Genomic DNA, 27663 nt, shown 5'->3' with positions numbered 1-27663 from the left:
AAAAATGGAGTTTGTGTGTTGTGTTTGAGACAGTCTGGCTACTGAATTTTCCTTCCACATTGCAGTGGACACTCACTTAAAGCATTATGGCAGCCAGCCCCACAGGTTGCATTTTAAGCAGATATCCATTCGAAAGTCTGGTGTTTTATGTACTAACACATTATGGAATCATTTGCGAGCAAATGCCCAGTTGTTATCAGTATCTTTTATATCACCCTATCAGTCCCCGTAAGGACAAATGATTAATTATTATATATAAAACTAAGGACGAGAGACATTTTTTATTTCTTAATATCTTATCAGACGTCCCTTCGTGGCAGTTCTCATGACAATAAAACAATAAATGATCATTTATTTCAGCCCACATTTTCTGTGACATGTTTGAAACATGGTCAGCTGGCCTTCCTTTAATGGTTATGTACATTCATTTCAAATATAGTTCAAAGAAAATGTAAAAATGAGTCCAAAAACCTTTGTGTTAAACTGAGTCTGTCTTCAGCTTATTTAGGTTTATTTACTTTGTTTTTAAGTTATATTTTCATGATGACTTGACTTACTATGTTTGTTTGTAAATTAATATATTAAAAAGGTTCCTAATACACATTACTGATTACAAAATATTCAGTTGTGTGTGTAATGTATTTTTGTTCACGAGCAAGACTGCAGTACAGATGTTGTACAAGCAGGTGGCATAACACAGTCTAGCTGTTAGGGAACCATGATCAGGGCGAAAGACACTGACTTCATACTCCTCAGTCCAGTGCTAGCATGACAGAGCTCCATTACTCAGCTTGCAGAGCAATGTGTGCATGTGTACACACACACACACACACACACACACACACACACACAGATGCCACACATATAAGAGCTTCTGCGTTTTTATTTTCAATAGAAAAAAAGTATTCAAAATAATACAACAGGAACTATCCAGTAAAGGTGAGAACAAAAATGTGATCAGCTCTGTGTCTCCACGGCAACCACACATCCTCCCTTTGAGCTCAGCCTGGTCTGCTGCTTTAGTGCCTGAGTGTGTATGAAGGTGTGTGTGTGTGTGTGTACAGTGAAATAATGCAGGAGTAGAGGTTTACTGAATACCACTGACTGATGTACATGACATGATGTTCATGTCTGCTGGTGAAATGAAAGGGATAGAACAAATTGTGTGTGTGTGTGGTTTACATGTACATGTACATGTGTGTTACAGTTTGTACAGTAAGAGACTTGTTTGTGTGCGTTGGCTAGATCTGCTGTATTATAGTATATGGTGGAGGACAGCTCAGGTTGAGACACAGCAGCTTCAGTCTGCCTGCTGCGGTGATGAGGATGATGACATTGACGAAGATGATACATTATCAAGAAAGCCAAGAATAAAAAAAACATCACAAAAAGGAAAAACAAATAACTGAACAGAATTAAAAAAAAAAAAAAAAGGTCCTTGACTTTAGAAGGCAGGAGGAGTTTAGAGTTTCTAAATCACCAGCTCACTCCCTACTCTCTCTTATTAAAATATCTGACATTTTTCTTCTCTATCGTCCCTTCTTCTCCCTCTCCCATTGTCTCAGTTCCTCATGGCCCAGGCTGAAAGTTCAGTGCGGATCCTGCCGGCAAGACATAGCTCCTCTGCCTTCAGTTTCTGCTCTTGCCCAGGTTTCCTTTCCTCTCCGCTTGTGTGTCTATCAGTTCTCAACACACCCATATTTGGGAGTTACTTTGTCCAATGCAAGGGTTAAATATTCAGGAACAGACCACAAAGGGACAGACGGACAGATATGAAGAGACAGATGGAGGGCCAAGGAGTTGCTGTTGTCACGCTTGAGGAAATAACTGTTTGACCCGACTGTGGCAAGTCCTCTATGTTCATAGCGATGTGTGCCCATCCGTCATCACGTCCTCCTTCATCTCTCTCTCCTTTCATCTGTCTGTCCCTTCATCGCACTGCCACCTCCATCTGTCCACTCAGGGGCATGAAGGGGTGAGGTGCTAAGAGAGGAGGGCTGTAGTCTCTTAAGAAAGTTTTCAAGATCCCAATCTCTCCATTTTTCATGTATCCCCCACTCTGTCTCTCATGATTAAAATACTTTCTTTGCCATATTTTCAGAAAACAGACACTTGCTCACACAAACACATACAGTGTCCCGTCACATAAACGCCATATTAGTAAAACACTGATTCAGCGTGCTCTCTTACTCTCTCAGCCACACAAGTATGCATTTACACAGACATACACACACATTCACGCACACTGTGAGGCTCTCTGTGGGGGTGATACGTGGGGGCCTCTGTGCTATGTCCCATCTTCCTCCTCCTCCGAACAGTAGTCTCGCCCCTGCAAAGAGAGGGATTAGAGAGAGTATGAGATGTGCATACATTTTTCTACTTTCATTTGTTCCAGTTATGAATGCTCTGTAATAATCTACTTTACATGACTCTATGCGAACTGTCGGCATGCAGCAATCCCCCGCACACCTGTTCCTCCAATTACATTTAAACAAGCCTTTGTCTATTTGCTGGTACTGGCGTAAGTACTGCATGAGGCAGTGAAGTGCTTACAGGTGGAATGTGATGATTTGTTTCATCCACCATGACGAGGAGCAAACTCAACCTCTTTCCTTTACACACAGCTCTTCCAAAAGTATTGGAATATTTAAATAACCAGTATTTGTTTTTACCCAGGGGTGTCCCATAAGATAGAGTTTCAAACAATAAATAGTTTTAAATGGCTGTTGATGGTTTTAGCTTTGGAATGTATTTTGGAGAATTTAACTACTGTATTTTCAATTTATGCTTTATTCTACAATTATTATTCACTGCAACTACAACCCCCAAAAGATTGGTACAATGTGTAAAATGTAAATAAAAACAGAATGCAATGATGTAAAAATCTCATCAACCCATATTTTATTCACAATAGAACATAAACAACATACCAGATGTTGAAACTGAGAAATTGTACCATTTCTTGGAAAATAGCTCATTTTGAATATGATGGCAGCAACACAACCCGGAAATGTTGGAATAGGGTAATGTTTACCATTGTGAAGCATCCCCTCTTCTTTTAACAACTGTCTGGAAAAATCTGGGAAGTGTGGAGACCAGTTGCTGAAATTTAAGAGAGGAATACTGTCTCATTCTTGTCTCATGCAGGATTTTAGCTGCCCGACAGTCCTGGGCCTTTGTTACTGGATTTTTTGTTTTATGATGCACCAAATGTTTTCTATTGGTGAAAGGTCTGTGCTGCAGGCAGGCCAGTTCAGCACATGGACTCTTCTCCTGCAAAGCCATGGTGTTATGATAGATGCAGTATGTGGTTTAGTATTGTCTGAAATATGCACGGCCTTCTGTGAAAAAGACAATGTCTGGATGGGAGCATATGTTGCTCTATGTACTATTCATTGATGATGCCTTTCCAGATGTGTAAGTTAGCCCTGCCATAGGCACTATTACAGTCCCCATACCATCAGAAGTGAACGCTTTAGAATGGTCCACTGATTACAAGCTGGATGGTCCCTCTCCTCTTTAGTCCACAGGACAGGTGTCCATGGTTTCCAAAAAGAATTTCATATTTTGATTCATCTGACCATAGAACAGTTTTCCATTTTCCCTTAGACAATTGTAAATGAGCTTTGGCCAAGAGAACACGGCTGCATCTCTGGATTGTTTTCACATATGGCTTCTTCTTTGCATGATACAGGTTCAACGCTGACATTTGTGAATTGCACAAGAACAAAAATATTTTTTTAAAGTATGGATTGTTTCACATCAAAGTACATAGCAGTAGTTGTTTGAGTGTCTACACCTGAAAATAATAGCTGATTCAATGTTAATCCATCAATCCATTTTACCCTGTAAAATACACTAATGTCTTGGTCAGTGCAATAAACATTAACATTACAGTACCTCATAAAGGTGAAACAGCAAACATGTAGGAAAACAGTTGCTTATTCAAAAGCCCAAGGGCAACACTAGCATACATTTTGTTTCATGTGTATGGCCAATATTCTGCAAAGTCCGTTCTTTGAACTTTCTCTCTTTGTGTGCCTGCTGTATGATCCAGAGCAGGTAGTGTACTGATGGTGCATAAAGCTTTGTCAGTGACTGCAGCTGCCTACTGGGGCTAGAAATGACAATGATGAGAGCAGTGGCAGTAAAACCAGATCAGTAGAGTTGTAGGCCCGAAAACCAAAGCAGTGAGCTGAATGACATCAAAGCATCCTTTTGAATTGATGGGAACTGAAGAGTTGAGCAATAATTCTATGTGGGTTCGTCACATGGTTGAACCTTTTCCAAATTTTACATAATGAAGTTTCCCCAAGAGCAACTTAAAATTCACTTTGCTCGCAATAATGCTCCATATTTACTTAAAATTCTCAATGCAGAATCTGTAGACTGAGGCTTTTAAGTTTAACTGAGTATCTTTACACCAAAGAACATGAATACGTCTCCCATCACTTTTTGAAAATTGAATGTATGTTTTACTCACCGTCATATAAATCCAGATGATTCTATAGATGGACTATGCTGCTGTTGCACACCCCCTGCCCTAAAACCATAAAAAGCATGCACAACACACATACCCCACATGTACCCAACACCCCACTCCTCACCTTCTCAATCTTCTCATCCAGCATCCTGAAAAATTCCTGCTGGCTCTCTGATGTGTGAATACTGAGAGGGGGGAGGGGGAGAGGGAGAGAGAGAGAGAGAGAGAGAAAGAGAGAGAAAGATAGAGAGAGAGAGAAAGAGAGAGAGAGAAAGAAAGAGAGAGAGAAAGAGAGAGAGAGAAAGAAAGAGAGAGAGAGAGAAAGAGAGAGAGAAACAGAGAGAGAGAGAAAGAAAGAGAGAGAAACAGAGAGAGAGAGAGAAAGAGAAAGAGAAAGCGAAAGAGAGGAGAGAGAGATGGGAAAGCAAGGAAGAGAAGGAAGAGTGGCAGAGGAAGTTGGAGAGGAGGAGGAGAAGGTAGGCAACAAATACATCATGAGAATTTTCCATTACACCCCCCACACAGCACTAACACACACACAGAGACAACCATAGCACAAACACACCCACCCACCCTTAACTGTAGTGTGTGAAATTCATGGTTGGGATGCTGTAAAAGGAATTTAAATAATCAATTTATAAAGTATTATCCCAGTGTCTGATCCAAAGGCTAAATACTCTGCAGCCACCAGCAACCCATATGTATACACATACAAAGACCTAACAACACACAGATAGTCTGAGGTTGGCCAGGAGGCAGCATTACAATAGCCAACAATTATCACTTACTTCACACATCATAATATTAACATCATAACTTCTCTTTAGCTGTGTCGAAATAGACAGAGAGGTTTTTTTAAAGGCTCAAACCAGACAGTACAATATTTTACAAGTAAAACAAGAGCTGTTCCACAGTGAGGATTGTGGATTATATAGAATTGTGGTGCCATTGTTTCCTAAATATCAATTTTATGGAGATAATTATATTAATAGTTATGGAGAGAATTATATTGTATATATGGTTTGTTGGAAAAATTAGCTTTAACATTATTTGTGATCTAGTAGTTAACTCATAATAAAATGATATAGATCAAATATTTTATATTATGCAGCCACTTACTTAGACTTGATGTTTGCTGTCACAACCTCTTTCTGCTGTTTGCCCCTGCACTGCACGTTACTCTTCTCCTGGAAAACACACAGACCATTAGTTTTCTTTATCAGCTAATAAAGTAGTTAAAAAAAACAAACAAACAACTCCTATCACCCCTATCAACAAAACCACAAGTGGCTTTAATATTGCATTATCAAATTAACAGCTGGCATTGAATGACAACCATATATGGGGCACAGACCGTACAGTGAAGCTTTTAATGTTTTCCTGTTTATTTGGACAAATAACCAAGTTAGACAGACTTTGACTCACTCATTCCAAAACATTCTTCTTCAACGTTCTTAAATAGATCAATTTATAAGTGAAGAGGATCGTTTTCTTACTCCATACTTCAATTCATGAAGAGATACACATTTTCCTGCAGAGTTTGCTTGTTTATTGAGATTTTATAGCTCCACCACTGATGTCGAGACATCTTAGTCCAGAGGCAGCAAACCAGGCCCAAATCACGATACTGCCACTACTAGGTCTCACAGATTTTCTGAAGAGCTTATGATGGAATGCAGATTTTTGTTGTCACCAAACATAACTCTTCTAATTCAAGCCAAAAAGTTTTACTTTGGTCTCATTCATCCCCAGGACATTCTTCTAAAAGCACTCTGGCTTTCTCACATAGCAAACTTTGCATGGGAAGCAATATTCTTCTCATTGCCACTTTGCTATGTACAGATGTTTTCCTGATGCTGGTCCTGAGGTGATCTTTCATGATCGACCACTCCTGGTGAGGTTAACAGTAATGTTGAATTGTACACAATCATTGTATTGTAAAGTTGACTGGTGCAGTCCAAACTATTTTGAAACTCTTAACAACTCTTGTTCCAAGGTTTTCAGGAATTTGTGTTGTCAAGAGCAGACATTGATAGTAAAGGCTTCCCAAACTCACATCTGACACTCATTACATTTCCTATTTACTAAGAGACACATACTGTATGCAATTTATGGCTGGTCACTTTGTGAGCTTGGTGTTTGTTATTTCCTTTCCACCAACAAATACTGTAACCTGCATCTCTCACCACTCATATTGTTTGTGTGTGTGTGTGTGTGTGTGTGTGTATGTGTATATGTGTGTGTATGTGTATATGTGTGTGTATGTGTATATATATATGTGTGTGTGTGTGTGTGTGTGTGTGTGTGTGTGTGTGTGTGTGTGTGTGTGTGCGCGCGCGGATTCCACCCTCAAGGAAAACACATACAGTCATGATTATTGGTGAGAATAAAAGCAGACAAGACTGAAGGTTACCTGGCTGGGAGAAAAAGTGGCTTGGGTCTTTCTATAACTCACTCAACAAAATATTGTGCCCTTTTTGGAAAAATACAGCCGTTCGTCACAAACATTTGTGCAAAGAAAGAAAACGTGACCTTTATATTTGCAAGACGGACTGGGCAATCAAATTACCTGCAGAGTTTCTAAAATTAAGTGATTTACCAATGACAATATATCACTTATTTACACAGGTTCAACTCTAAAGAGGTTTAGGTTCCTTTAGCCTCCACATTCCATACACACTGGCATGCAATCTGTACCTGTATGTAATGCACCTCCTTGTGTGTTTGTGTCAGTTTTTGCAGTTGTATAAGAGACAGTACATGTGTATGTGAGTTGAGGCTGACAGAGCTGCCTTTGGACACAAACACCAGCCTGTTCGCTTGAGTTGGTAAACTGTCAGAAAAAGGTCTGAGTTTGTGTGCAGACGATGGGCTCTCAGCGCATAAATTGGTGTGTGTGTGTGTGTGTGTGTGTGTGTGTGTGTGTCTCACCAGGTTCTCCTGGTTGCGTGCATTCACTCTGTTTTCTTCCCCTCTCATGTATTTCACCTCCTCCACTCCCTTCATCTTGTATTCATCTGAGGGGAGAGAGAGAGGTTTGGAGAGACAGAAAAAAAAAAATGAAAAAAGAGGGAGACAGGCAGGGAGTGACCAGCTGTTTGCTCCATTCACCCTGATCAATAGGATCTTAAATGCAACATTAGTTGAACTATGTCTTACCAGCCATACTATAAACTCTCTGAATTACAAGAACATTACTAATGGCTGTCGTATCGATTCTAGATATAATTTATTCAAGGTATTACTGTAATATAATACACTGGACAGAAAATGGACACGACAGCTGAGGTAAAACTAGGACACTAGTCAAGAGATGGCAAGAGCAAGATGTGCAGAGTTTATGTGAAATAAGAGTGAAAACAAGAGAGAAGGGGGGAGAAAAAAAAGAAAGAAAAGATAAGAAGGCACAAGCTGGAGGGAATTAAAGATCAGTTGAACAGCTTCTGTGATACGTGCACAGCTTAGACAGTAAAGACAAGCTCAGTGGCACTTTCCACAAGAGTTGTGAACATGCCCTGCACTAAATCACAGCTACAGCTAGAAATTAGGGCAGTAAACTTGACATCATACATGTCTTACTGATCCAAGATTAGTCATGTTCCAGTACTGTCTGAATCCCATATAGTTACACTAAAAATAGCGAATATAATCTGCATTACACAACCAAAAGTAATCAATGAGTCCACAGACGTGCACAATGTTGTACTGGCAACTGATTGGACTGTACTGATCAGGACAAACAAATCAGAATTGCACCAGCACACATAATGATACGACATGCACTGAAGCATTAAAAATATACAGTTGACACCTTAATTGTTAAGTAAGTGTTGGTGAAACCTTCAGGTTATAAATTCATGTTCATTATCATTTAAAATCATTGCCATATTAAATTTAAGATGTACGGATATGACCTGCTTTTGTTCTCCAGTTGAATTAGGTGGTATTATGTGAAGGACCAAGATCCCTCTTTCAGACACTAGGATGATGCCTTTAAATTAAACCATCAAAAAAATCATCATCATCATCATCATCATCATCACCCCTCCTCCTCCTCATCCGTGTACTGTCATTGACAGATATATTTTTGCATTGATTTTCACATCTGGGACCGCAAATGGGCCAATGACCCACCTGTGAACTCCTGTTAACGTTTAAGTTGTTAACAATTTGGGGAGGGTCAGGCAATTTTAAATGCCTGACCCTCCCCATAGGGCAAACCTGAAGTAGCCTTTCATCTCCTGAATGAAAATCTCAGCTACCCACAAAAATGGGGGAATGAAAATAGAAAACACCATATAAGTGGTGGTCTAATATACTGCAAATGGCAAAATGGTGAGCAAATATAGCAAATGGTGATCTTGTGATTCAGGCACAAGATCACAGCCTGACTGAGCATAAATTGCACACCAGCACAAAACAAAAGACAGCAAGAACCTCTAGTGGTGCTCAAGCTGAGGGACTGCAATAAATCTAAGAGTGATTTAAGATGATACGATCTCTAAAACCTCCACCTAAGGAACTTTACGTAAGACCAAGCCCCACCTAACCTCAAGCAGAATGATACAATCACACAGGCATTTCTGCAAAGTACCTGGTTGTTGTACATCTACCTGATAAAGCAGCAGCTGATACACTGATATATTGTACACCCAATACACACACGCCCATGTCTCACCCTTATCTGTTGCACAGAACACACACAGAGTCCATAGTATTTTGCCCTCACTCTATCAGCAGTGTGTTTGACCATTTATTCATGTGTCTGTTCCACTTTGTACCCAGCTGATAGGTTCACCCCTCTCTCTCTGCTCTGTTGCAGACATTCCACCCAGCACCTGGATCACCTACGAGTGAGTGAGTGTGGGAGTGTGGGAGTGTGAGTGTGTGTGCGTATGTGTGATTACCTTTGTTTCTACATCTTACATGAGAGTCAAGTGAACATGGCCTAAATGATTCTGATCTAAATTCATTGGTGAGAGGAAAGAAGAGAACAGCAGGCAGAGATTAGGAGGAGAAAAAGAAATGCCAACCACTTTTCTGTTGTTTGTCTCGGGAATGTAAACGAGTAGGAGCAAAGCAGCTCCTGTCTGAACATGCCGATGCACACACACACATACAAAATGGTTTTATAACACTATACAGACTCACCAAGCTTAGATCGGCTCTGTAAACATGCAGCACATCCAGTTCTGCAGCAGGAAACAGAATTCAGAGCCATTTCCTCTGCTCTCCTGTGTATTACAGGGGCAATCCACATCAAATTGATGTTATATAATTTCTACCTTAAGGTGGATGCAGAAGAATAGGATGGGGTAGAATTAGCTCCTGTTGCCTCTGCTGCTGGCACAGTAAATACATTTTAATTGATATTTTCAAGTAGCAATTAAGAAACGTATAATTTTTAAATGCGGGTGAGCTGCAGCCTGACTGAATCTTACAGGATAGTTACTGAGCTTAATCTGACGGGTATAGATAGATCAAAGTGACCCAGCTTACACCAATCAACACTCATCACATCACATACTTTGCTTCATTTTGGATAGAAACAAAAACTGGTCATGCTGTGTGACTGTAGCATGCATGTGTTCCGCAGTCACTGTCAGAAGAAATGACAGGGGTGTTTCGTCATGCCAATGTTGGGCTCGCTCTGGTAAAGAAGGAGGGGAAACGTCACAGAGCGAGAGAGAGAGAGAGGGGAAGATGAAAGGGAAGAACTATTTTGAGAAGCTGTGATTTTGTGATGTGGACATCTTTCTCATCTCTGATTAGAGACCTGAGCTCTCTGTTGACCTTAAAGGTACTGACATTGCATGTGCAACAGCGTGCACAAGTACGTTTCTATTTCGAAGCCTTTAAATCACAGCATTTGCCATTTTATGCAACTGTAGTGTTTTTAAGGGCGTGAGTCATTTAAATAGCCTTCTTGGGTGTGTTGTGTGTGAGTGTTGTGTGTGAGTGTTGTGTGTGTGTGTGTGTGTGTGTGTGTGTGTGTGTGTGTGTGTGTGTGTGTGTGTGTGTGTGTGTGTGTGTGTGTGTGTGTGTGTGTGTGTGTGTGTGTGTGTGTGTGTCCTGTGGCTATGTCACTCTGCCCTTCCTGCTGTGTGTCCTCTCTTTTAGCTACTTTTGCTCAAGGTCATAACCAGCCTGGCCTGACTTTTACACCTGAACACAAAGTCTTAAATCTTACAAACGCCTGCACACACACACACACACACACCCACACACACTCAATGATAGTCTGTTTTGTCTGAAATATTAAGATACTGAAAGAAGTAATGTCTTGCCTTTTTCTGGAGAAAGAAAATGACGAAAAGCCAGAACAGACGCTACAGAATATATATTTTGAATTAATCTGTTACAAAAGCTATTTAACACCCGTTGAGTTCCTCATTTACCCACAACCAGTAAGGCTGAAATGTGTCAGACTTCTTCTGTTGCTGCTGATCCAATATTAACACATTTTCACCATTGGATTCCCTCCCAAATCAAGATAAATTAACTCCAATATCATGCACACATTTAAAACAACAATTACATTGTACCAGTAGTCTGCCATTATACAGATAAACTGGTTTCCTATTGCCCCATAGGCCAAAGTCAAATGTCTTATGTGTAATATACCCACAATACCAACTAAAAAATAGTGTATGACAAAGAAAATCAGCCTGGCTTCAAATGTAACAAGCATGAATCAGCATAATCTTGAAATAAGCCCGAAATGTTTATTTGATGCATATTGTAAATAAATTTGACTCTTGTCTTACAAAAATTCACACTGACACAACAGAAGAAATTAACTTGCTGACATTTGGAGGCTGGAACAGCTTCTTAAAAATAGTGTGCTTTATTATGAAGACAAATGTCTGTAGGCAGGTTTACAAATAGAGGATGTTCTTATGAACTGGCTACACAAGCTTCTCATTGCATGTATGGACATGGTGGTGACTGTAGGACTTAAATGTTCAAGGAACTTCCTATTGTGGCAACACATTTCAGAGAAGTCTCTCCATGTCCACATAAATCACACAGAGACAAAACAACACTTTCACCTCTTAAAAGGAAGAAGGAAACCAATCTGGCTGTGCACAAAAACAAACAGTATGTTGGCATGTGCTGTGCTATGTGTTTAATAAGGGAATTGATACAAACACATATCCACATGCACTGCACATATACGAAAGATGTCCCTGCACATACACCCTACCTATTTACGTATGCATACATACATTGTGTACTCTATATGTGTGCATGCATGTGCAAGTTGGTATGTACAGACAAGTGAAGTATATTTCTTTTTTTTTTTTCCAAACTGAGCTCGTTTTAATTCAACAGTCAATATCTAACATTTTATGCCGGGCTGATTCACTGTCAATAATTAGTTTTTTTCAGGAACGCCCTGCTTCTCAGGCACACTCGGAAGCTGACCACAGTCCAGTGCTCAGCTCTTCAACTTCCTGCTGCCGTACTGAACCAGTGACCTTTGATTCACACAAGCCCGCTTCTCAGGTTTTGTGTACAACCCTAAAGAGGAAATGTTGTCACTCTATACACAGGGTGCATGGAAAGTGTATTAGTGATGATTTTGACATGTTTTTACATCATGTGTTCCCAGAAGAAGAGAGAAAGGTTTCGCCGAAATTTGTTGACATACAAAGTTAGTAGCTGCCCTATTGATCTTTTTTTCCTACTGTGTGTGAGATAATATTTCCAAGGACTGAGCTCCTATTCAGCAGTTTGTTAAAGAAAATTTAATATAACTGAAGTACAAGTGTTTCTTTGAAGCACTAACAAAATAGTTTTGAGTCATCCCTCATAGTAGTTTATACCACTGATCATTTAGTATCTCTGCTTAGCCAAAAAAGAAAAAAAAAAAAAAACAACAACACAGAAATCCAAACTACATTCTTGTTCCTTCTTAACACTATTTTCATGTTTCTGTACAGACAGCAAATTTCTGATCAGATCCAGCTAACTGCCTTCTTACCAATCCGCTGCTCCGCTGCTTCAAAACAACACAAATGCTAAAACAAACTGTGAAATCTGCACGATACCATGTTGGGTAAACATGTCGGGGTCCCGCACCTGCAATCATACACACATATACCACTGCTAACTCTATCTCCACTCCAATCTCCTTCTACTGTGAATATTGCAGACATTAATAGCATAATGTTGTGGAGAGTGTTGCTATTTTCCCTCGTTGTCCTTCAGTGTTTGTGTAATGGAGCTCAGCCTTTTCCGGTTATTGTGTGAGAGAGAGAGCGCGAGCGAGGGGTGGGGGTTAGGTTTAGTGGCCGGAGACTGACAGAATGGGCACCAAGAATATCTGGGACACACATACACACACACACACCCACACACACTCATGCACAAATGCACACAAGAACAGACTGACTGGCAGACAATCTGTTGGAGGCGGATCAGTGTGAGCAAGAGCTGTCTGACTAAATATACTGATACGCAACATGCAAACACTTACATGAACACAAATACATTGACACAGACATTGGAGGCAAATTTATCAGCGTGACCAACCAAGCTGTCTTTTCCATCTCAATTATGAGAAGTGCACCGGATGCATGGTGGGAGCCAGTTTGACTGAGGTTGGAAAGGGCGGCAAGTTAAGTGGGAAAAAATGACTACACAGTGTGTGACAGTGACAGCAGAGTCCGAAGCAGAGTAGTGAAGAAGAAATGAGAACAACGGAGAAAAAAAAACAGAAGAAGTGAAGAATGGTGGTGTTATTTGGGGGTCATGGCCTTGGATTACGCTGGTCCACACTTTCCTGTTCATGTTTGCTTTCCACCTCTATGCACACAGTCCTAGACATGCTCAAACAGAAGTGTGGGCCAAGCTACCACCAGCTGACATTGAGAAGCTGTCAGCTGGTTAAAACTGGGATGGAAGGAAGAGGGAGGAAAAGGAGGAGAGGTGAAAGGACACAGAAGTCTGACCTAATGTTGTGCCAGAGAGGAGAGGAAAAGAGCTGGAGAGAAGAAACAGTGAGAGATGGAAGACAGGAAGAGGGGGAGGGGGGTGGGAAGGGGGCACAAAGACCTAAAATAGAGAAATATAGAGACAGAGGACGGGAAGATTGAGGCCTTGAGCGGGGGAAGGGAAGAGACAATCTGAAGGAGACAGAGATATTGAGGGGAAAAAAGAAAACCAGCAGCATCAACGCACGTCATTCTCCCTTCCTCTATCAAGGAAAAATGCTACACTGCTCCATCTAGATCCCCCCCCCCAACCCCCACCCACCACCATCTCATGCCTCGTTCCGTTGCTCCTTAAAAGACGAGGAGTAAAATAAGATGTGAGAACAGAGAGAAATCATAGTAGGGGCGGACGGCGGTGAATGATGGAGGAAACCAGTTGGAGGGAGAAAAGAAGAGACGAGAAAGAGCAGCAAGTCAAGAAAGGTTGCAGAAAGAGGATGATGGGCAAAGGAACAAGGAGGGAGAAGGGTGAGGGGAGGGAGAGAGAGAGAGAGAGAGAGAGAGAGAGAGAGAGAGAACCTCCTGTGGATTGTCATCTGTCACATCCGTCCGCCCGAATGCAGTTATACCAGAGTGTTGCTCCTAATTCTTAATCGCTGTTAATCCCTCAACCACCCACCATCTCACTCACTCTCTGGCTTTCTCTCACTTTCATTTACATCCCTCATTACAAAACAACCTCCTGGCTATAATTATAGCTACTGTAGAGCTGCAATCAGCAACAAATCGGATTTATTTGTTGGTCATTCTCAATCACTAAGTTAAATCCTGTTTGACATTTTTGTGACTGGGGTCAGTGTCTTGCTCAAGGACAGTTGGGCTAGGACCCGAAACTGGGTGATGTTTTTAGTTGAAACAAAACCACCTACGTGGTTGCTGCATGGTTCTTGAAAGGCTCACTAAGGAAGTAGGATGAGGGAGGGCTGGTGGCTTAGTGGAGTGCATACGTAGGAACACACATAAAGTAAACAAAGTATTTTCCACTCCCGCTCTCTTTCTTTAGTTGTAAATGGATGTGTTTAACAACTGTACATTAAAATGTGTCCGTAAAATTAACAGAGCTTTTGTAGCTGGTTATGCAACTGATTTCAGCACAACAAACACATAAGCAGATGACTGCTGAAAGCAGTTTGGATGGGGAAATAATGTAGTTTAATACATTTGTTAACTTATTTTGAAAATACTGTTGACCAAGTAACTAGTCAACATCATCCTTTTTGTTTCCAAAATCATTACATTTAGCATTATTAATTTGCCTCACTTGATATCACACTTCCTGCGATGTAGACATTGCAATGACCATTCTGAAACAATATACTGTGCAGCTCTATTTAAAATAAACTTCAGATATCTAAGCAGTGAATAACCCCTTTAACACCAACTATCTTCCTTTTGGCCTTTTTCTCCCACATCTTGCTCCTCCTTGTTTCACTCTCTCAAGACTGAAACTTTGAAATGCAAAGTTTTAACACTGCAGTTCACACCAAATGGTTACTTCCTCTCTCATACATGAACTGTCAACATGGATGACCAATAAAACTCTGGTGTTGACAGTTATTGTCTAAAATGGAGAACTTAACTCTTCACCAGAACACTTTGAGTTATAATGAAGAGAGTATATTGTGAGAGTAGATGGGGCAATAGGGCTTCCTTGAACAATTAAGCAAGCAAAATGGAGCTGTGAAGCATTTATTGACATTCCTACGTGCGTGTTTGTGTGTCTGGACAAACTGACCGGTGAAGAGGTCCCCGTTGCTGTAGGCCTTGCCGCGTCCCTCCTCATCGTTAGGCACGGCCGACACCTGCTTGGCCGAGGTGCAGCCCATGGCCTCACGCTCTGGAACCGCTCTTCATCGCACTCACCTGCCCAAGAGCAAAGAGAAGACCTTTTATTGTAACGACAAACACAATAAAATGATCAATGCTGCTGCTCGGTTTTTACTATGTACTTCACAGACACCCCATCTCAAAAATAATGCAGTGTTTGTTCAGCTACAGCAACTGTCAGTCACATTAACCTCTTCTTCTTTTCTATTCCAAACAAACTGGATCACTCATTGTACATAGTACAATACTTTGTACAGTGTTTTCTATCAACACAAGACAGGATGGTTAATACTTCACCTATAAATTGAGCTACATTGGAGCACTATGCACATGCCTTTGTAGCAGGACAGCAGAACCACATTAATTCTTTCCCCTTTCCTTCAGTGCCTCATACATGGTATTAAGATAGGTCAAAATCCCTCAGAAGAAAACGAAAGGAGGATTTATATTAAAAACTGAAAATTCTGCTGATTATTCAAATTTGTGTGCTTTGATTGTTAGGTGAGAAGAGCAGGAAAAGCAGCAGAGCAGCCCACTGGGTAAATAAACACTCAGTAGATGAATATTTTAGTTCTATTAACGTATTAATACTATTTCATACATTTATTATATTAATCTATTACGTAATTATATTTTAATGTATAAATAGTTTCCAAACCAGAAACATACAATTCTAAAGGCAGGATGCAAGAGTAACAGAATTAAAATTAAAAGTTTCTTACACATTTTTTGTGATAAACATAAAGCTAACAGTGGATTTTTTAAAACTACTTTGCCTCAGAAGAACAAGCTAAAACCACACTGACATCTTGTCACCTTAAATAGCAAACATGGCCAACACATTAGCAAAGAGTTGCCCATTTACACATCCAACAGAAAGCATTTGTTGTTGTGTTTCTGGCCACTAGATGAAATACTCTCAGTTTAGCCTTGTTGTGAGGCATTATTTGAACTTTACATTAAAACCCTCACGTCAGCCTGAGTCAGCCTTTACACCAAACAAAATAAACACTTTCGTTATTTAGGAAAGTTAAACGCTCCCACTCAGAAGGACAGCTAACAAAACTGTGAACATCACTCTCAGTCACACACACCATCAGACATATTGCATTTTAGACAGTCTTCATGTCACTCTTACATGCCTTATGCCACTTACAAGAATGGAGACAAGAGGCAGCCAGTGATCATTCATAATAAAGGGGGGGTTGAAAAAGCTAAAGAAGACAAAATTAAACAAGATTAGGAGGAGTTAGGTAGGTTGAGACGAAGGGGAACATGGGTGAAGGGAAGAACTGCATAATGGATGGAAGAGAAGGAGGCCAGAGAGTGTAGAGCTAAAAAACAGTGCCAGCTCTGCCTCCTCCCTCCTTTCGTGATCCTCAGAGTGTTTGAAGTTGACAGGAGGCCAGTGTTTAGGCTGCGGTCGACCCACCTCCATCTCTCTGGACACAACACAAAGCACCAGGTGTACAGAGTGGGGGCTGTATCAAAGTTTGTCTGTGTATGAGCAATATATATTTATAGATATAGATATATAGATATAGAGAAATTTAAAAATAGAGAGAGAGTGTACATGTGTTAACTGGAAGGAATATTATAATGGTACTGCAGTTTAGCAGTTTTACTCTTACTCTTATTATTCTTCTTCTTATTATTAATATTATCTTTGACCGTGAATCCTAAACAATTATAATAAAAAGATAACTATCACATAACCATTTTATTGCTGGAATTTAGGGAAGCTATGGCATTTCTAAAAATGCGTGAAGTGCCACAAATCATACAGATAAAGAGAGAAATCACTATTGAAGATTCAGTGAGAGGTCATTACACATAATGAAAGTGTGCTTCGTTTTTATTTGACCTTTTCCTGCAATGCTTAACTCATTTACCTTAACTGTTGACATGTTGACAAAATGTCTGCTCTCAGCAGTTAATTAAGTGAGTAAAGGCTGAAACTTTCGATTCAAAACTTAAATTAAATATTCTATTTAGGATTGCAACAATTATAATGATTATGTTTTTAATTAATCTACTGATTGCTTTTTTGATCAGCTAATCAATTTTAGTTTTGCTGAACAAAGATTTACACGGTCAAAATATTTGCGGAATCTCTTGGCCAGGCCTCCTTGTAATGCTCCATTAATCACTGGAGCCTGAGCAAAGCTTACGCATACATTTCCCAAAGGATCCACACGTGACAAGGAGTTGCACCTAGAGGGAGGATCAAGACACACACACACACAGGTAAGTTCTTTCTGTGTGTGTGTGTGTGTGTGTGTGTGTGTGTGTGTGTGTGTGTGTGTGTGTGTGTTTGTGTGTGTGTGTGTGTGTGTGTTTGTGTGTACGTGCGGATTCCACCCTCTACATCACCTGTGGCCTTATCAGCCTGTTCCAGGCTGCCTGGGACACCTCTTACTGCAACTACTGCTGCAAAACAACTCATTTATATCTCACACGCCCTCATGAACTCCCATAGACACACACAGCTGGAACGTCTTAATGCAGTCTGAGGCATTACATCGTAAAGCGACACTTGTGGCAAAGTTTCAAAAAATAATCTTATCCAGCGTAATCTGTCTCGTGACAGAATCTCGCTTAAATGAGGAATCTGCGGAGAGGAGGACGAGGTGTGCACCCTGAACCGCTGCCGCAGGGGTGCATGTTCACAGCACACTGAAGTGAAAGCCAGAAAAAAAAAATGGATGAAAAGCCAAGACAGAAAGTGAGAGAGAGGCGACAAAGAGGGAACAGTCTCTCTTAACTCTGGGCTATCAGTGTAGAACTGAAGTGAATATTAGATTAGCAAAGCACCGAGACTCTGAACCATCCATACCAGGAAGGGTATTGAGACATGTGAGCAGCCTTGATAGAGTTTCAAAGGGTCTCCATTGTGTGGGCAGCATCTGTTTGATGGGCTTTGATTTGTGTGTATTGAAACATCAAATTGTGAGTAGGAGCAGGCTAAAAATAGACCGCAGCAGTCCCAGAGCTATTGTTGTGTGCATGGATAATTCTAGGCTGTGTGAAACTGTTAGCCAAGCTGCTATTACTTGCCTTTTACATATAAGCTCCAGCTACTAGGCAGACTATTACAAAGTTGAATACATCTATAAATAAATAACAGTGGGATCTGCAAAAAAGGCTGAGCCTACAGAGATGCGTCAATGACACAAAGACGTGTGTGTTGAAATTCAAGCAGTGGAAGTGTTTTTTCTGCCATGTTCACAACATCTTATTAAACTGTTGGTCTTTTAATGCTCAAAAAGTCCTGAAAGCTGGTTTTCTGATAAATCTTGCAATTGTTTCCCACTGAGGGACTTCTGGGATGCTTGGTATGATGTGAAATCGACACTGTTGATTTTAGAACTATTCAAATCAAAACCCACGATGAGGCCACTTAAAGCTACAGAGTCCAACTTAAGCTAGCACTAACATGAGACTAATAAGTCCTCCCCTCTCCCTGCTGCCTGCTCCCTGTTTTGCTTTGTATGCTTTGCAATTTTTACACAGCTCTTTGAGTATTTGCAGTTATTAATTTGCAATAAATGAGAATGCTAAAAATAAAAAAATAAAAAAAACTTATAAAAAAAACAAATATAGCTCTTCTCTGATTGGTCAGAAGTGTGAGCCTCATCCAAAACATTTAATATCTCTGCACCGCCGTGTAAGTCTGTGTCACCAGACTTCATCAGCACCTCTTCCCATCTCACACAGACATCCATCTATAATCTTTACCCACTTATCCTGGATCATAGGGACCTGGAGCCTATCACTGCTGTCGCTGGGTGAGAGGCAGGATACACCTTGGATAGGTCCCCAGTCTCTCTCAGGGCCAACACATACACAACAACAATTCAGTGTCACCAGTTAACCTAACATGCAAGCCTTTGGACTGTGGGAGGAAACCAAAGTACCTGGAAGAAACTCACACAAGCACAGGGAGAACATGCAAACCGCAAACAGAAGGGCCACAGCCAGGACCTTCTAGCTCTGGGATGACAGCACTAACCACTTTTTTGACTGAACATACACCACACACAACAGACACTATACAACAAGTACAAATAGAGATTCACTGAAAAAAAAAAAAAAAAAAACACTTAAGTTTCAATGCTTTGCATCTACCTACTCTTTTGCATGCCTTTCATTCACTGGCAACGCCAACCTGAATCTTCCTGGGTCAGGACTGAGCTCTACCCTGTGCACTTCTCATTGCCACATGCAAGACCACATGCAAGTTGCATTGCTCAGTGTTGATTTAACAGACAGGACAGATAGAGCTCGCATACTCCTACAGACACTAAAGTGTGTCAATGGGACACGCTTTGTCTAGCGAGTCCGCTAAGACCGTCATAACGACCAACACTCTTGCTCCTGCTGACACACACACACGCAAGCGAACGTGATCTGAAAAATATCCAGTCTCTAAAGAGGATAAGAGTTCCTGCGCACAACAACTTCAGGATGCATGCACGTCAGATACTTATCATTCATCATGGGCATACTCACCAAAGTAAAACAGTAACCTAATTTAGAGATATTAATAATGCCATGACATCGACTAGAAGGTCTTGCGTCATTTCAAAACTACATCAGATTTGGAAGACAACCTACAGTCAGTGTTTCAAAAAGAGTAACATGAGCTTTATCTTGCATTTAATAAGAGTTGTTACAACTCTTATTAAATGCAAGATAAAGGTTTTGAGGCATCGTCCATAGATGGCAAATTGTAAAGCACTCAAAATAAGTACATTTTGGCAAACACGGGGGCTTGCCCCAGCCTGCATACCTGGAGGTGGGATGTGACCTACACCTCAGTCGTGCGAATAAGCCTTCTTTACAACTCAGTTTGTCAAAGGAGGAACTCAAAAAGGCCTGCGGAGAGATATGTGAGTGTACGTGCTTGCATAAATACAGGTCTGGCAGCGTGCAGGGAGAAGGCTTCTCAAATACAGCGTTGAGCCAGAGGCAGAGCAATCAACCACAAAGCCTGAATAACTGGCTAAGCAAAAGCGAAAGACAGTGCTAAAAAAAAGTGCTAGAAGGTAGTTTTAGTGTGTGACAGGTTATTTTTTGTTTGGATTTGAATTTCTTCTCTATCAATTCTCATCACAGGGCTAATGTATCACACAAGCCTAATTTTGATGGAAATAAGTAAACCCGGGAGGGGAAATAATGACTTCAGCCATAGTCAAAGCCTTGGGGAGAGTCTCCGTGTATCCACCTGTGATGGAGCAGAGATTCATCAACTGCTCATCAGACTGCAAGACTGCACTGCTCTGTGTTAACGAAAGTGAGTGAGCAGCTCAGGAAATGCAAAATGTGATAATTTTAAATTTATTTTTAATAATATAATAACATAATAATTTGATTTGCTAAAACAAGACCTTACTATCTGGATATTTTATCTATAAATGATTTGCAACCAGAATTTTCTGACATTTCCCTTTAGCCTGCTCTTTATTAATATTGCACAGTACCTTATAAAACTTTAATCATAATGCTCAACCCTTATGTGGAGGGATTTTTAATACTTTTGAGAAAAACATTACAAGCATTCACCTGAAAATACTGTACAAAGTACAGTGTTTTATACTGTACATTATCTGAAATTATTCTGACCATGGAGTGATACAATGTATATTATATATTTTATCATAATATCAATGATATGTATTATGTTTCTCCCTTTATTCTGCCTTCAAATAATCCTGGGTATTATTGAAACTTTGGCCACAGCAGATCTATGTGATCTAATCTAGGACAACTGACACACAGCCTCAGTTACATCTCTCAACACCAAGTACTTCCCACTCAACGCCAACAAATTTACCATTGTTCTTTCTCATTCCAAATATTTAAATGGAGTCAATACGTGCTGGTGGAGAATCACAGCTGTGTGCTGCAGTGTGTCGTGTGTGTCAGAGTTTTAGTACAACTCTTGGGCCAACGCACCATAATATTTACAATAGCCAGGCAGCAAACGCTGCACCTCTCCCCACGTCCCACTTTAAGCACTCCATCAGTCTGGCAAGCCTGGAAAACCGTGCCAACAAACACAGGTCAGTGGACAGTAAAGGTGTGTCCTAAGTGGTGCACTGTTGCTTAAAGTGTCCGCGGCTTCTATCTCTGTCCGCTATTGTGGCAACGAAAACTCTTTCCTTTTTCTCACTCTTGTAATGAGCCTGACAAGTGGTCATGGAGGGAGGAAGGGATATGGAAACAGAGGGTGTATAAAGGAGGTAGATACAGGAGCTCCTCTGTTCTACAGCCTGGCCATGTGACTGACAATGAGAGACACATTGCGCATAGCTGAGGCATGTGCTGGAGAAGAAACAAGAGCAGGTTCTAGAGAAGTTGTTACATACATTCTTTGGCAGCAGGTCTATGTTTTTACTCCAGCCCCATAAAAAACAGCTGAGCTGAAATAGAAAGGTCTGCGTGACTCTTAACATTTCCTTTGACTACTTGGTGAAACTGAGAGAGACAGAATGGGAAACGGCTGAAACAAATGAGTGAAACCAGAAGGTGGTGAGCCAAAACTTTTCAGATTGCTGTTAGTAGTGTAATTTCACAGACGCGTGCGGTAATCTAATTGAAATTGCAGCAATATTGGGAAACTTTTCTGAACAAGCAGAACTATACCGTACAAAACAGATTGTTCCGCCAAATACTGGCGAAGCTGCAGGATAAAATGTCTTCCCTGAGGCCCATAGATGGGGGATATTAGTGCCAGTGAGTTCTCAAGACTGAGACAAACTCCCTGAAAAAGCAAAAAGCAAGACGTCCATTTCCCCCCCTCCTTTAAGAGTCCATTCTGCCATTTCCAGTTTAGACTGAGGTAAAAAACAGGTCAGAGCCTGAGCTCACTGGCAGGTGAGGAGCACCTCTTTCAACACGAACTTCACCTACAATGAGAGACCCTACAATGTATTTAACAAGTGTATCTTTGGACATCACAGTGGTCTATAGATAAAATACATTTTCTATACTTTTGGTCCTTAGAATGAGCTGTTGCTACATGCTGATGTAGATCTGGGAGGGTGCTGAACAGCATGGTTTATGTTTTTACTACCAATGCTTTACTGTATTCAAGTTTAGTACGTGTGAGTAAGTGCTTGTTCATCACATTCACTAGCAGACAGCTGCATATGGCTGATAGAGCCGACCTACTCCAACACAGCAGCCACACGAGGTCAAACATGTTTATGTTTTCTCATCCAAATCCATCTCAATGGCTGACTAACCAGCCCACAACTGGCAAAAATAAAAGAATACCAGCATTAATATTCATCAGAAACTGGCACAGCTGACAAAAATAAATATAAAGCAATCTGTGTGTAATTGGCGAGCGTGCAGCAGAATTGTCGGCAAGGCCATTTCAGAGGTGCGTTTGTGCATGAAACCTACGGAGATGTTTGAGCAATTCACCAACAGGCTGCAGATGAGCCTGTGTCTCATGTCTCAACATGGCTGGTTTGATACATCCACAGTAAACCAGTGTTTTCATTTGTGTTATAATGAAGGTTTTTTTTTTGAGTAATCGAAAACAAATAAAGCATATTCATTTTAAAACGCCATGCACTACATGACACAAAAATCTTTAATAAATGTTAGCCAACAAACCAATAATTTCTTACAATAGAAACTTACAGCTGAAGCAATAAGCAACATTTACTGTTTCATGAACAGTTGTTTGTGCCATGTTCCCTGCAAAAACTCCAAATATTCGCTGATTATAAAGCAGGGAGTTTCTAAATGCTGCTTCAATTTGTATTTTATCGTAGCAAATCAGACCTTTTTAGATTATGAACCAACTGTTAATTTATACAATCAATGTAAATTTGAGCTTAGTAAATATTATTTGGCTATTTCATACAATATTCAAATTCCTGGTTCTCAAATGTGATGTCTTTAGGTTTTGGACTATTAGCTGCATATAAGATGCGACGTTATGGCGGGCAATTTTCTAACTTCTTATAGACAAAACCGATTAAACATTTTCTGAATATTTTCAGATCAACTGATAAACTTAACTTAGCAGTTCATTTCCTCTCATTGATCCAGTGGTGGAGTCATGAAGGAATGGGGCAGCAGAGATGCTATCTTACCATTTTATCTACAGTGGAGATCAGAAACAGATGATTTCTGTCTGATGGGAAAACAGTGTGCAGAGATTCACACAGCACTTTAGAGTTAGCACAGTACTATAGTCAGAAAAAAAACCCCAAACAAACTGGCAAGCCAAATTAGTACTGGACACTGTCTCAATGTCTGGAACTGGACTCTGAATACAAACCACCCTGCAAACACACAGAGAAGCTGCTTTATCATGTGACAAAGCAAGCATGCATGCTGCACAGCCAGCCCTTGTTGACTCACAAGGCAAGCAGTCAGAACCCAGACCAGTGGCAAAAATAGGGTACGTCCAGCGATCTGCATGTCGACTGCAATGCAGACACACACATATAAACACATGCAAATACCAAAAATAATAATGAATATATGATGATAATGCATGTGCAGATTTCAGGTTTCTAGCTTTGACATTTAGCACTTCAGCTTTGATTATTCGGTCAGGTAGAAAAACTGATTGACTGGTAAGCCCCCTCGGTCAAACTGAAAGACACGCACAACCCAGAGGGATCATGTTGTGCTGGCTTTGTGCTTTCTGCACTGCAATGTACACTCACAAGCCACTTCATTAGGTTCACCTTGCTAGTACTGCATTGAACCCTCTTCTCCCTTCAGAACTGCTTTAATTTTTTGTGGCACAGATTCAACACGATGCACAAAACATTCCTTTAGATTTTTGTCCATATTTATACCATAGCATCACACGATTGCTACAGATATGTCAGCCGCACATGACGTGAATCTCCCATTCCTCCACATGTCAAAAGGTCTTATACTGGACTGAGATCTGGTGACTGTGGAGGTCATTTGAGTACAGTGAACTCATTGTCATGTTTAAGAAACCAGTATGAGATAATTTTAGCTTAGTGATATGGGGCGTTACCCTGCTGAAAGTAGCCATCAGAAGATGGGTAGACTGTGACTATAGGATGGACATGGTCAGCAATGCTCAGTTGGTACAAAGGACCCCAAAGTGTGCCAAGAAAATATTCTCTAAACCATTACGCCACCACCCGAAGCCTGACCCACTGATACAAGGCAGGATCGATCAATGCTCTCAATTCATGGCAGAAATCGAGACTCAAACCAGGCAATGCTTTTCCAATCTTCTATTGTCCAATACTGTTAAGCCCTTGAACACTGTAGCCTCAGGTTTCCTGTTGGTGTGGTCTTCTGCTGCTGTAGCCCATCTGCTTCAAGCTTTGAAGTGTTGTACGTTCAAAGATGCTCTTCTGCATACGTCAGTTGTGACGAGTGGTTATTTTAGTTACTGTTGCCTTTCGATCAGCTCGAACCAGTCCGGCCATTCTCCTCTGATCTCTGGCATTAACAAGGCATTTTTGCCCGGAGAGTTACCACTCACAGGATATTCTCTGTAAATCTTAACAGATGAAAATCCCAGTTGATTAGCGGTTCCTGTAATATGCAGGCCTGACTAACACCAACAACTATACCACACTCAAACTCAGACTTCAGCACATTATCTCGACCATGTGTAAATACATTCAGTCGCTGTCACGTGGTAAGCTGATTAGACAGTTGAACCTATAAAAGTGGCTCGCGAGTATAGACTACCCCATTTCACCTTACAGTGAAATGACAGGAAACACAACGCACACAAATCAGACACAAACTGGGTGTAAGGTTTGTGACGAACTAAGCCAACATCAAGGGAGTAGCGCTGACAAAGACCAGGGGTGTCATGGCCCTATGAAACAGTCATGGAATGCCCACAAAGACACATGCTCACAGAAGACACTATGGTAACCATAGAAACACCCCTCCTCCTCACACAGTGACATCACAATTGCTGGATCCACCTGTTTCGCCTCATTCGGATCCACCCAAACAGGCTGAATGATCAGTGGACCCACCGCTGTTGCTGCACGTGGATCAGCCATGAAGGGAGACAGAGTGATGATGACTGAGGGGAAGCGGAAGAGGAAGGAGGACTGACAACACAGCGTCCTGCCTTGGAGACAGAGACAGAGAGGAAGAAAGGAGTGAGACTCTCGTGTTTTGCCCTCATCTGTCAGCCACCGGAACTAACAGCCATATGTGAGCACTGACTTATGAACACACACAGACATACACACACTATTATAAGCAAGTGAAGAGAGGGTGGGGGAGAAAGGCAGATGGAGGTGGATAGATGAAGACAGATAAATCAAGAAGGGATGGGGACATCCACACACAGGATTGCTATGTAACCCTGAACCTTGTAAGCCACGGGTGATAGGATGTTATGCTGTAACACTGGCCACATCAACCTACTTACTCACCAGTCTGCCGCACAGGCACCAAATGGATGCAATACTCTATTGTTGATCAGATGTGGAAATCTACAATAGTTAATGGCTGTATGGCACATTTAAATGCAGCAGCCAGGAAGGCATTTGGGAACTCATCCAGCCCTGTGGGTGATGAAGTGTGTATAATAGTGTCTGGTGAAGAGAGGAAGGGTACATTTGAAATAGACTCAAGCTAAGTTTTAGTTAATGAACTGCGAATGAGACTGTATATCAAATGTAACTGTGGCTGCTGTGGCTTTTCTATTATCCAGTGACTTGTCTTCCCCCTGAGGCAGACAAAATGCAACAGCAGTAATAAGCAGACAATCATAATTTCCCTGAAAAGACCTTCTGAATACTGTATGTGTGCTGGTAATCAGAAGAGTAACGCTTTTCCCCATCACACAGGCTAAGCAGGAGCAGCAGTTTGTAGCCTCCCCGGCCACAGAGCTTTGTCCTGTCCTGGGGCTGTATCTGCAGCTCGGCTCAACAGCTGTGTCCAGCTGCGCCACACGGAGACACAGAAGGCAGAAGGAGTGCAAACGCCCTCAGTGTGTTTACATACTTTCATTTCCACAAAGGTTAACGGCCTGTAGCCTCTGTCAGCCCAGGTCCCTCTTCCTGCTGTTGACGGTTTCTCCAAGAACCAAACGGCCTTACAGGAGCAGCCAAACAGTGGCACAACCGAGCAGGATGTGTGGAAAATGTGAAAGGCGCTGAGCCAACGCCGTCCAAGCCGAGCAGCGAGCACAATCACACTCAAAATCAGACACGCACACTCGTCTCTCCTCTGAACCCTCTTGTGTTTTCTCGCCACTTAAACGACGTGATAACGCTGAGTCTTCTCTAACGCTGCGACAACAAACCGCCGACAGATGCGAAGCCCCGAGTGCAGAAAGGAAAGCGCCGGGTAATCGCGCTTCAGGCAGGAAACAACAACAAAAGAGAGGAGTAAAGAGAGATAGAAACCACAAGCAGGAGCGTGGTTCCCACGGGGGATAAATGACACATCTGAGGAATGTTTAAGAAGTAATTCACGCAGTTACTTACTCTAATGAACCGGTTCGGCTCGGCCCACTGAGGGATCGCCGGTCAATCTTCCGGCGGTGTGTCGGGCGGGATCTGCGCTATGGAGACTGGAGAGCTCAGAGCCTGGAGGACTGAACCTGAACTGTGGCTTGCGTCATTTCACCAGGATGCCACTATTGCGCGCAGCAATGCAGCCATCTTGCTGAGGAGTGCCCCACCAACTCACCAATCACTGCTGGACCTGAGCTGCTGTCTTATTTTGGTCCAAGCAATGAAAGTGATCCACCATGAGCTGTTTGCATATTTAACATGCAGGGAAGCATCTGAAGGAGATCCAAGCAGGATGTTTGCCCCTTTACAAAAAAATAGTGGTGGAAAAAGTTAAACCAGTTTAAGCTTAAATACAACTTAAGGGTAATTTTTCTGAGCTCAGTTGGATCCCACTTAATACTTCTATTTTACTATATTATCATAGAGAGAAATTCGGATAGAATTCCATCTCATACTTTGCAGATTAAACAACAAGTTGCTTCATAAATATTTGAGTAATATATAAATATTCTGCCAGTACTTGTTTTTGCTCGGATATTAAAGTATATTTTGCTAAACAATAATTTTGCTATTTTAATTACATAAATGGGTACCGCTTCCACTGATGCTTTTTATAGTCTGACAGTTCTGAGAATTTTCCAGTTACAAATATATGCCAAGTTGACTCAACTGATTTTGTGTGGGCGTCTGCCCACTGTTCATAGAAACATGTCTGCTCGAAAAGACCTTATTTCAAAATAAAATTCACCAAAAATTTCCACTTTCACCTAAAAATCAAGATGTTTTTTAAAATTTCTAAAAGAAAACTTTTCTTTCATGTTTCATCCTGCTACAATAAAGTCAA

General features: G+C 41.1%; 1 protein-coding gene and 1 long non-coding RNA gene across 4 annotated transcripts; one reads left to right on the top strand and one right to left on the bottom strand.

Annotated features, from left to right (window-relative positions):
• Positions 1-865: 865 nt before the first annotated feature.
• zgc:92140 (uncharacterized protein LOC447854 homolog) lies at positions 866-27069 on the bottom strand. 3 transcript variants are annotated; one of them, XM_067514540.1, is made up of 7 exons: positions 26790-27069; positions 25323-25420; positions 15218-15345; positions 7415-7500; positions 5603-5670; positions 4608-4668; positions 866-2329 (listed from the first exon to the last, which is right to left on the bottom strand). In XM_067514540.1, the coding sequence occupies exons 3-7, from the start codon at positions 15306-15308 to the stop codon at positions 2288-2290; spliced, it is 348 nt and encodes a 115-aa protein (XP_067370641.1). In that variant the 5' UTR covers positions 15309-15345; positions 25323-25420; positions 26790-27069; the 3' UTR covers positions 866-2287. The 3 variants fall into 3 exon arrangements, with proteins under 3 accessions (XP_067370641.1, XP_067370640.1, XP_067370642.1); XM_067514539.1 differs by lacking the exon at positions 25323-25420 and having other exon boundaries at positions 26790-27050; XM_067514541.1 differs by lacking the exons at positions 25323-25420; positions 26790-27069 and adding an exon at positions 26305-26605.
• Positions 25283-26492, top strand: LOC137132250 (uncharacterized). Its single transcript, XR_010915087.1, has 2 exons — positions 25283-25506; positions 26148-26492. It is a non-coding gene; the product is annotated as an uncharacterized lncRNA (long non-coding RNA).
• Positions 27070-27663: the final 594 nt, after the last annotated feature.

This window comes from Channa argus, chromosome 8 (genome assembly GCF_033026475.1).
Source record: "Channa argus isolate prfri chromosome 8, Channa argus male v1.0, whole genome shotgun sequence".
In the NCBI taxonomy this organism is placed as follows: Eukaryota; Metazoa; Chordata; class Actinopteri; order Anabantiformes; family Channidae; genus Channa; species Channa argus.
Note: the sequence above shows the minus strand (reverse complement) of the source record. Positions and strands in the feature narration are given on the sequence as shown.